At 37.5% G+C, this 11,553-nt stretch overlaps 1 protein-coding gene across 2 annotated transcripts; it reads left to right on the forward strand.

Annotated features, from left to right (window-relative positions):
* Positions 1-51: 51 nt before the first annotated feature.
* Positions 52-10,456, forward strand: LOC139966943 (long-chain specific acyl-CoA dehydrogenase, mitochondrial-like). Of its 2 annotated transcripts, none has more exons than XM_071970444.1 (9): positions 52-196; positions 2,569-2,697; positions 3,391-3,531; positions 4,246-4,410; positions 5,559-5,625; positions 6,316-6,480; positions 6,747-6,971; positions 7,537-7,664; positions 8,290-10,456. In XM_071970444.1, the coding sequence occupies exons 1-9, from the start codon at positions 189-191 to the stop codon at positions 8,468-8,470; spliced, it is 1,209 nt and encodes a 402-aa protein (XP_071826545.1). In that variant the 5' UTR covers positions 52-188; the 3' UTR covers positions 8,471-10,456. The 2 variants fall into 2 exon arrangements, with proteins under 2 accessions (XP_071826545.1, XP_071826544.1); XM_071970443.1 differs by lacking the exon at positions 52-196 and adding an exon at positions 458-1,052 and having other exon boundaries at positions 8,290-10,455.
* Positions 10,457-11,553: the final 1,097 nt, after the last annotated feature.

Genomic DNA, 11,553 nt, shown 5'->3' on the forward strand with positions numbered 1-11,553 from the left:
TTAAAACAATGGGATAATACTTAGGCTTGCACTCAGGAGCCGACGTCATTATCAATCTAGCCTTAAAGGAGATATAGACACCGATATATCACTGAGCACCGAGTTGACACCAGAATACCTCCTTGTCGACATACCCTTGTCTCTCCCAACGGGAACAAAATAAAGAATCTGTTCAATGGAACTATTAAATGGAACGGTATTGTGTACGGTATTGTGTATCAAATACCGCGATATATATATAGTACCGTTTTAGATTTGGGTTTTACGCTGAGCAGGTTTTTCCAGCCTGTGTCAAATCTTTGCAACATTCTGTGGCAGGCAGCACCAGACAGGGTGTCAGTATTTGTGTCGGTGCACATGTCAGTTTGTATGTAGTATGTGTGTCAAACTTTATTTAAGTATTTGTGTCCGTATATGTGCCTGTCCATAGACCATGATGTATGCCAGCATGTGTGTCATTCTGTGTGTCAATCTTTGTACCGATGTCTGTGCCAATCAGTGTCCCCTTCCATGTGTCTCTCTGTCTGCCAATCTGTGTTCCAGTCTGCACCGGTGTATGTCAGTATATGTGTCATTCTGTGTGTCAATCTTAGTACCGATGTCTGTATCAATCTATGTCCCCTTCCCTGTGTCTCTCTGTCTACCAGTCTGTGTTCCAGTCTGTGCCGGTGTATCCCAGCATGCATGTGTGTCATTCTGTGTGTCAATCTTTGTACCGATGTCTGTGCCAATCTATGTCCCCTTCCCTGTGTCTCTCTGTTTGCCAGGCTGTGTTCCAATCTGCAGGAATCGGTTACTATAGAAATAAATGCTGATATAAGACTGGACTTTATTTATGTACACAGGGGAAGGGTAAACAAACAGTTTATAGTACTACACAGAAGTGCTGTAAAATTGATTTTAACTATATTCACCTTACATAATGTAACGATATACATATGGTTGTATAGCATCATGGCGACACCGTGTATTGTTAAATCTGTCGGAAAATCTCTGTTTCAAAGATTACCAAGATTTCAAACTATAGGTTTAACCAGCCTGTTGTCAACACGGTAGGTAAACATAGTTATTAATTCTGTACCTTTGACATTCTTCTATGACATTCTTTGTCTTCTTTATCATACGTGAAACTGTATATGAAGAATGCAGTCAGCCTGATGATTAATAATAGTTGTAAACGTTTTTTGAAAATTTTCAAATCTTGATTACAAAGATTTGTCACGTCACGTGTCTGATTTGAACTTCTTATTAGAAAAACTAATTCAAACATCCGAGGTAGAAATCTCTATCCAAATTGTTTAATTAGTTGTCAGCAAATTTGCTAGAGAGTCAAATATTGGTCACTCCCTGCTCTATGCTCAACAAACATTTACTGCCTCTCTCAAATAATGAACGCACTGCATGATATCTTTACATCTCTGATTTAACATATAGCAATACCTTGTAACATACTTATAATAAACGTCACGACAACTATACCTAACTACTTGATACTTGCAGCGAGCATGTAACCATTGCGGTTACAACTGTTGAATCTCACCATACTAGAGCTTAGGAGGTTACGTGGTGACTTGATTCAGGTTTTCAAGATTGTGTATATGGTTTTGACAATTTATCCTTCACTGACTTTTTCATGTTTGCTAATAGTAGTTGTACCAGAGGTACTTGTCTTAAACTCCAAAAGTCACAAAGTAGGATAAATATTCGGCATAACTTTTTCTAATAGGGTTGTGAATGAGTGGAACGGTTTGCCTGAGAAAGTTGTACTTGCAAGTAGTGTGAATAGGCTTAAGAATGCTTTGGACAAGCACTTTAAGCATTGTAATCGGGTCTGAGTGTTTAAGTTTTTTTCTCTCTCCTATAGGGTTTTTGATGGGGACTTGAGTGTCCCGCCTGATCCTTTTGTTCTACTAAACTAAACTGAACTAAACTAAACTAAACTAAACTAAACTAAACTAAACTAAACTAAACTAAACTAAACTAAACTAAACTAAACTAAACTAAACTAAAACTGAACTGAACTGAACTGAACTGAACTGAACTGAACTAAACTAAACTAAACTGAACTACACTAAACTAAACTAAACTTAACTAAACTAAACTAAACTAAACTAAAACGAGAACTAGAACTAAACTAAACTGAACTAAAACTAAACTAAACTAAAGTAAACTAAAGTAAAGTAAAGTAAACTAAACTAAACTAAACTAAACTAAACTAAAACTAAACTAAACTAAACTAAACTAAACTAAACTAAACTAAACTAAACTAAAACTAAAACTAAACTAAAGTAAACTAAACTAAACTAAAGTAAACTAAACTAAACTAACCACGTGATCCTGACGGTGTTACGTCAGGTGCGTTCATTCCAAGGGAATAGATGCCTGTATTGGGAGAGTCAGAAGTTACATAGAAAGTTATATTGTAAAGTTTTAGTTTCACGCGAAATATTTTATCTTTCCAAGTTTTGATTAATCCAAGAGTAACAGCAAGTTTCCGTATTAATGACTTTCAAAATAACATGTAACTGCTTGTTATTTCTCTTTGTATCTACGCATGCGCCGGTTTAGACCAGAGATAAGCCAAGCAGCATCCTTACTTGATATCGGTACCAGGCGTATATTTTCAGAAGAACATGACATATTTAGAGAAAATGTGAGGAGATTTTTTACAGACGAGTTAGCTCCACATCAGGATCGGTGAGTTAGTAGGCCTAAATGAAATTATTTCCCCCAAAACGTTCTCTTTTTCAACTGAAGTGTGCAAATATTATTAGACATCACACCCCATCTATCGACAGGAATTCTGATTCATGGGCGTGGGCACCAAAGATGAAAGTAGGGGCACTGCAATATTTGTGTTCTGTAACTTATGAAGTTACGACGCTACACTGTAATAACAAATCCAGCACAGGTGTCACCATTTGGCAAGATGTAGGAGTTTACAATGCTGTGAATCAAATGGCTGTGAATCAAACCCTTTAAAATAGACAATATTTTACTTGATACAAGAATGTACGGACAGCACTATCAGCACGGTACTGTACCCGAATCGTCGTTACAACTATATTGGCAGTTTTGGCGAATAAGAGGTGGAGGGGGGGGGGGTCGGTCAACATGGTGAGGGAGGCATGGACACGGGCACATGCCCCGTCTTGGCTATGTGCCAAGTTTGCCAAGATTGCGTGTATACGTGTGTGTGTTTTCCTGAGCAAAACAATGTTTAATGATATCATGTCTTTTGTTTGAGTTATTCCTCTAATGAAGCGAGCTTGGCATTCGTGTAACGATTACACACAATTCGACTTGCCTTAATTAATTAATTAGGTAAACTTAATAAAACCGATAAATTAAGCAGATTAATTACACCGTCCATAAACTTATCTACCACAGATGGGAGAAACAGGGTCATGTTGATAAGGATATCTTCTGGAAGAAGCTCGGCCAGCAAGGTTACCTCGGTATCGATTTACCGGTTGAACTTGGCGGTATCGGTGGGGATTTCATCTCTTCAACCATTGTACTCGAAGAACAGTGAGTATACTAAATTTAATGCTATAGTATCCAAATAATGAATGGTTATGAGTGCAATAGTGCAAATATTTCATGAGTTGAAAGATGGAATGTTCCATTCAACTCGGCTGCGCCTCGTTGAATGGAACAAATTACATCTTTCAACGAATTTTTTATACAACATATTATATTAAGATGGGTAAAATGCACTCATGCAACAGATTGATTTGAACAGACAGGTTTCTCTGCTCTCTTACCATTGAAAAAAGTGCTACCAAAAAAGTATAACCCATGGTTCTATTCATAGAGTGGAATAGAGCGGATTTTGCATGCAATCAACGAGCAATTGACCAATCAAATGACCAGAATACAATTAGGTGTTGTATAATAGAATATATCATACGAAATAATATTGATTATAGAATATACTACACGAAATCATTTCTCATAACTGCAGGTTGTATGGTTTACTTGGTTTTCTTAATTAATTACATGTGTTTGGCAGTGATCTTGAAAAGTAGCAACAACCATTTTGTTTGTCAGTGTTGTTCTCAGGCTAAAGACTAAATTACAACTGATAAATGTTAAATGAAAATCTTACTATGACCTATATAGGTACGTAATATTTGTATAGTGGTACCGTCCATTGAATATCTCTTTCAAACAAGTAAGCATACATGGTTTGTGCAGCATTTATTTATAAGTTTCTCTATGCTCTGGTTTTCATTTATACAGAATGTTTCTAGGTTACATCGGGGCTAGCCTTTATGTGCACAACGAGGTAGTTATTCCCTACATCAGTACATACGGTACACCGGAACAGAAAGAGAAATATCTACCGAGGCTGGTCAGTGGAGACATCGTTGGTGCAGTAGCAATGACGGAACCCTCTGCTGGCAGGTAATTGGTGCGTCATGTTTGTATTACTAGAAAATGGGAAACCCATCCACGAATCCTGCTGACAGAAAGTTGAACTATATACATGCTTTATTGTTATATGTTATTTGTAACGCCAGTGGATTGATAGGGGAGAAGCACAGGGTCCTTGAGCCTAATGAGCCCGACTTTAATCAAGCAAAAACGGTACAAACAGCACACAAAATATTATATTATTGATAGGTTCAATATCAAGAAGATGTGTGGAACAGTGCAGGCTCGCAATTGCTCGCTTTAGGGCGGCATCTGATTCTTAGCCCCACCCCCGGGCCCCGAGTTAACCTTTACTCTGGTGATTATCAAGTTGTTGGTAAATAGTGTAACATTATCTAGACGTATATAGACCAGTTGATTGATTTCTCGAAAAAAAACAAAGAAACCGATCATCCTGGCCAAAAAGAAGTTATCGTCACGCGGCCAGTTTTGTCACGATCGCCACTGACATAATGAATGACACTACTGCATGTTATGCACTCATTTTCATTGGCAAATTCTATGTGTATAGTACACCCTTAACCCCATTCACTTCCCAAACCCTTTTGACTTTTTTTGTAAATTCAGTATCAACCTTATAGAGTGTTTTATATTAATACATGAATAAGAAGACGCTCTTATGAGGAGACTATAGAGCAGAGGTGGGCAACCTTTTTGAATCAATGGGCCAGATATAAGGAGTGAAAAATTGACTAGGCCGCACCTAACCAAGGACCTGCTGTTGATTTCAAACCTTTGATTCGGAGGACTTTCAAGCAATAAGTGTGTGAACTTAATCTGTATTCACAAAAACATAATGTCAATACAGTACAGTTGATAATTAATGGGGATAATAGGCCTACCTGACAGCATCATTTAGTGCCGATAAATTCTAAGCATCTAGCTCGTTTTTTGTGATGATGTTAAATAGATTGATTGTTTTTCTTTTTCTTGAGACCTCTCACGGGCCGCAAAAAAATCACTGGCGGGCCGCATTTGGCCCGCAGGTTGCCCACCCCAGCTATATAGAGATGACCTCTTATGAAACTGATATAACTATATGGAACTACTGCAATATATGACATTATTGATTTCACCTTTACAAATGAAGTTTCCCTTTTTACGTTTTCTTTTGACAGTGATCTACAGGGGATAAAAACCTACGCCAAGAAGGAGGGTGATGATTGGATTCTAAACGGAAGCAAAGTAGGTCAACTTAATAGGAATAAGAAATGAAAATAATTAGAAGACGGGAAGAAAAAAAAAATAGTTTGTGGAGTTTCATCATAGAAATTGTATAACCCGATGTAGTTAAGTTTCAAGTAGCCATAGCTGCTTCCGCCCGATTCCAATAAGCAAATTAGCCTTAGGCATATACGTCTGTTATGAAAGTTTACAAATATACCTTTATATGTGAGTGAATATATTATATCAGATCTTTTTATGGATAAATTTCTACGTCTTTACAAATTTCCTAAACTGTTTAAGGAAATGTAACTTTACGACAAGGGTGGGCACGTTAATTGATCATGAAAGCCACATTGATATTTTGTATCAAATCCGGGAGCCACAATACTTAAGTATGATGACAAAAACGTATATATTACACTATATGGGAACTAAAATATACGAAAATACGAAAATTCTACAAAGTTAAACATCTCTCGTTTCGGTCATTATAATTTATTGTTTAAGTTGATTTCTGGTTGGGAGGAAGGCATTGTCCCGCTATTACATGGGTGCAGGCGCGACACAGAATTTGCACTTTGTCAACATGTGATATTTATTGCGCAATGACCGATACGCGCCGTTCACCATATAAAAAATGGATGTTAAAAAGTCGTTGTTATGTATTCACGTGTTATTTTATATATTTTGTTCTTGTTTATTGAGCAGGTCTTTATCAGTAATGGATACCTCTCTGATCTCGTAATAGTGGCAGCCATTACTGACTTGGAATCTAGCAAAAAGGCTCACGGTATGTCATTGTTCTTGGTTGAAGCTGGTACTCCTGGATTTAACAAAGGAAGAATTCTTGAAAAGATTGGCGAAAAATCATCGGTGAGAAATGATTAAGTATATAGGTGAACTGTGTGTGTATGTCTCATGTATTTCTCTTACCCCCACCCTCCACCTTCCTCGGCAGCTCCACCCTCCGCACCACCACCCCCACCCCCACCCACACACACACACCTCCCAGCATTTCCTTTGCCTCGAAGCATTGTGCTCTGTTCATTGAAATCCGGTGATGTGATAATAAAAGGAGAGTTTATACTTTAGCCTGATATGGCTGGACTAATTTTAAATATTTTACCTGCTCTATATAGGATGCGGCTGAACTCTTCTTTGAGGATGTACGCCTACCCTCCAGCGCCATCTTAGGAGGAGAGACGGGTATTAATAAAGGGTTCTATAAACTCATGGAACAACTCCCGAGAGAAAGATTAACTATCGGTCTTGGAGCATTATCATTGGCTGAATCTGTATTTGAAATGACACGTGATTACGTGAAAAAGCGAAAGGCCTTTGGCAAAACGTTGTCAAAATTACAGGTAACTTACAGTTCTATATGGTGTATATTTACACACAGTGGAATAGCCCTTTAACTGATATAACTAGCCTATGCAATTTATCGTGTTTACAGCCATTGTGGAGAGCCATTTAGATAAGTACTAATTAGAAAGTCATCAACCGTTTTAATCCAAATCAGGTTAATTTATGTACACAACTTTAATGTGGTTTTGTATTGCTTATTGACGTTTTCGATGAGAGGTTTATGTAATTCAGAATCAGCTCTCATTGTTAGCATATCTGGTCGTATTGCCTTATAGACGGCCGTTTACGGTACTACCAGGTTGTAAAGGCTGTAAAAGATTTGGCCCAAAAAATGCTGCTTTTGTAGGAAAGATTACAACAGAGACATATATATGATTTCTAGAGTGTAAATAACTGAAAGCAGACTCTTGCCTAACGGACTTAACCCAATTCACACGATGTAGCCTACATACATGGGCTATAGCAACGTTGAGAGTATGAGAGAACAAATCTACAGAAAGTATTAATTTTAATTGACGATAAATATGGCCTATGTTGATATCAACATGTTCTACTCTGCAGACGGTTCAACACCGTTTAGCTTCTCTTAAGACGGAGATATGTGTGAACAGAGCTTTCACTGACGCCGCAACACAGATGTACCAGGACGGACACTTGGATACCGTCACGGCCTCTATGGTCAAATACAGGTAAGAGACGCCAGAAGTGAAACGTGTTAATTATATCAGAACTGACAATAAAACAAAATAATATAGCATACATTAATGTGCTCTTTTTCTATTATGCAGTACAATATTTATTTGATTTTTTATACAGTTTCGATGGTTGACGCCTATTAAAACTCAATTCGGACGGTTCATAGAAAGTTGTGAAGACCTGGCGATTTGGGCACTCATGAGGGGGGGGGGGGGGGGCTAGAGATCCGGTGTCAATAAGCAGGCCCGGGAAATATGGGATAAAAAATAATGTATCCTCATTTTCACAACTTATTTAAGGAAGATTTAAGACTTCAAGGGAAGGGGTGACATAACAGTCCTCGTGGCCTGAACTGGCACGTGACACCAATGCGGCTGTCTTTAGTCGAGTAGTTATATTGAAAATGGTGATTTGTACGAATACTTGATGACGTGCCACTTCTGAGTCACAACGTAGTTGCATGTAACGTAACGTCAAGGAGAACCATGTGACCGTCCATAATAGGTGGGTTTTAAATATAGCTATAATTTTATCATACCATTCAGAATGCATGAAATTATCACTTATATCACTTATAATAATATTTATGAAACAAATATTTTTTGCTTTGAATTTTAGTAACACTGATCTTGTTGTCAAGGTATGTGATGAGGGCGTACAGCTCCACGGTGGATGGGGGTACATGTGGGAGTACTCCGTGGCCAGGGCTTTCTGTGGCGCAAGAGTAATGCCAATCGTTGGAGGAACAAACGAAATTATGAAAGAACTCATTGCGAGGGATATTGTGAGGGACCGATGAAACATCCGTCAATTGCATATGTAATGCGTATAGGCAATGATCAGTTGACATGAACCAACCGATCAGAGTTAATATTATAAGAGTTACTGAAAACAAGCTTTCCAACAGTGTTCGTTGTATGCAGATAAGGATGTTTCCTTATCGATTAAATAATCCCTTAGGACTGTAGGTGGGTCGAAGCTAGGGGCACGGGAGTTGGAAAGGAGGGGGGAAGGGATGGGACTATGGGAGGGTACAGAATAGTTGATAGGGCTACCTATATCGCTCTGCACAGTTTGTACCATTGAGTTTAATACAGAGATTTACTGATACAGACTTTCACGCAGAGATATAGGCAAATACTAACCGAAAGGTATGTACATGGCACCCTTGTTTCGATAAACAATGCAACTCGTTGAAGTTGAACACAATATTTGCACATATTTACTAATTTAAAATCTATTACCGCATGTTAAAAAACGATCATAAACTAATTTATACATCATGAAGCTGCCTGGGCATGTATCGGTAGGGAGGTTGGGAGGGATGTTCATTCGCTGCGCAATCCTTTGAACTGTTTACAGTATGAGACATGACGTCACTGTAAGCCCTGATGAAATAGTTCGATTAAACCAAAAGTTGGATTCTAGATATCTATAACAAACGGAAGCTGTACGTGGTACCAAGGAGTTGCTACATGATCGTATACAGCCATTATACATGAAGTAAGGAGTTTCTGGGATAAAAATTTCATATCGTTATTTATGTCAACCCCCCCCCCCCCACACTCCCCCTTCGTCGTGGTATACTTATTGAAAGCAAGTTTGACATTCCCTTGTATCTTGTCTTATAAGTTACGGCAGATATTCTTTCCCGTAACTACTTTTTTCCTTTTCTAAAAACACTTCATTTCTTTCCAAATCCATCTCCTTTTCTCCAAGACTTCCTCAAGTCTCGAAATATTGGTAGAGTTAAACTTAACGTACTGCCTATATAGATCGTAGCATTGTCAATATCTTGCTTCTCTTTTAAAGCTTTTCACAGTCTTTGAAGAAATAAAATAAAAATGTTTATGGTAATTTCAGTTTAATCATCGCACTTATCAATAGGCTATCTTGTGTTTTTCTTCCTGTTCAATATAAGAAACATGGATCTAATGAAAGGGGATTTATCATAAAATTCCGAACCGATGCTTCAAGAACTCCCTATAGATGGTTGTATATGTCTTGACGTACGTTACGAACCCGAGTGGAATTCTTCCTCACCCCTGTCCACGAGCATACCTCTTCTGCTCCCCCACAATCTTACCCTACCCTTCTCATGGGTTACCCCCCCCCCACCCTTCCATGGATGATACCGGTATAACCCTTCCATATATCAACTGCATGATACTTATATGAACTATAGTTGCGTTGCAACATACGTTTCTCGTGATTAAAGGATTGGTTCAGTTGTCATACATATTTATGTTATATGAAAGAGGACAATAAAAGAAACACAATGGTGAAAAAACTGTTCAAATATCTTTTTCGGTTAAAGAGATATTCAAGTGTAAAGTTTTATCAGATTGTGTAGAAACTGCTGAAATCTGACTAGCTGTGATGTCACATCCTCACATTCCTGAAAAGTCTTTGTTTTTTTCTCTAAATATTTTGTGAGATTTCATGACTTTCAACCAAAAGATATGTCAGGAGATCTCATATTTGTCAAAGGAAGTATTTGAGATTAAACATCTGAAGAATCTTTGATTATATTATTTTCAAATGTGTTAAAAAATGTAAATAATTTTTAAAGAAATATATTCACAAATGTTAAGTAAGTGAGGATGTGACGTCACACCCTCACAGTAAGTCTTTCTACACCAGTCGTTTTCAAAAAAAAAATGGTATCTTCAAAGTGTCATATCTCCTTAACAGAGCATGCTATCATGGTAGTTTCTTCACTGTTCTTTTTGTCTTTTTGTGCTCTTTCATACAAAATAGACATGTCAAACACCTGAACCAATCCTTTAAAATACGCTTGAAGAGAAGAACTTTTTGAGATCGTTTCATTAACAATACAACAGACTGTTAGAACCATAAGTAATACTTAAACTAACATACATAAAAACTTAGCCTACAACTATAACAACAACTCATTATAGGAAATTGGACCTAGCTAAATTTGCATATAAGAATCAGCCTGCAGGCCTGAAGCTATTGTATATAATTATACTAATTGATCGGGACAATTACCGGATACACTTCTTACATTGCCACATTTTGTACAAAGTTTGGTAATAATTTGAGTATTTTCTTTTTCTTTTGTGGGGTGGGGAATAACGTTGGGGGGGGGGTGGGAGAGAATTTCGTTATGAAAGAGAAACGGCTGCTTTCAAATATTAAGTTAAAACCTATAGAATTTCATAAAAATGAGACGTTTTTGTATAGATATTATTTCCTCTTTGGAAAAATTATTTAAATAAAATTGTAAAAACACGAAACTTACTAGTGATCGCCGTCCTGGGGGAGGGGTTTAAGGGGAGGGGTTTCCCCCTCCCCATTGAGATTTTTTTGAAGTTTAGGAATGTCTAGATGCAAAGTGGTGATATATTTCTCAAGTTTGTAGGTTACAATAATCCTTTAAAAAAGACCCAACAATAATTTCCAGAAGCAACACTAGATTAAACTGAGGAAAGTTAAAAACGTGAACAAAAATATATGTTTAGAATGGATTTTAATTAGTTTTTCAAGCATTTTGTGACAACTTGCTTGCAAAAAAATTGAAGAAAACCTAAATAAAATCCACTAAAACATATATGTTCAATAACACGAGCACATGTCATGTCTACGAGAGTAGGAGCCTGCGCAGTTCGCTGCTTCTAGCAGCCACACCATCAATGATATTTTTATGTAGTTTGGCCAAGATCCTTTTTTTCCACAGACATCAACATGAACGCCTCAAGATGTTCTTGTGTCATTATACTTCTCAAACGGTTTTTGATTCTCTACTAGGCAGAGAAAGAACGTTCACATGCCACTTGTGACACAGATAGCGTTAGCAGCAGCTTGTAGGCAAGCCCAATGCTCTTGTAAGCATCGGTGAAAAGGTTCAACTTGAAGAGC

The sequence above is a fragment of the Apostichopus japonicus genome, chromosome 4, assembly GCF_037975245.1.
Source record: "Apostichopus japonicus isolate 1M-3 chromosome 4, ASM3797524v1, whole genome shotgun sequence".
NCBI lineage: Eukaryota > Metazoa > Echinodermata > Holothuroidea > Aspidochirotida > Stichopodidae > Apostichopus > Apostichopus japonicus.

Bases quoted from the DNA above. Each gene is read 5' to 3' on its own strand.
- LOC139966943 (XM_071970443.1), top strand. From the start codon at position 511: ATGTGTCTCTCTGTCTGCCAATCTGTGTTCCAGTCTGCACCGGTGTAT. The intron at 3,532-4,245 runs GTGAGTATACTA...TCATTTATACAG, and splicing joins ACCATTGTACTCGAAGAACA to AATGTTTCTAGGTTACATCG. The intron at 6,972-7,536 runs GTAACTTACAGT...TCTACTCTGCAG, and splicing joins AAACGTTGTCAAAATTACAG to ACGGTTCAACACCGTTTAGC.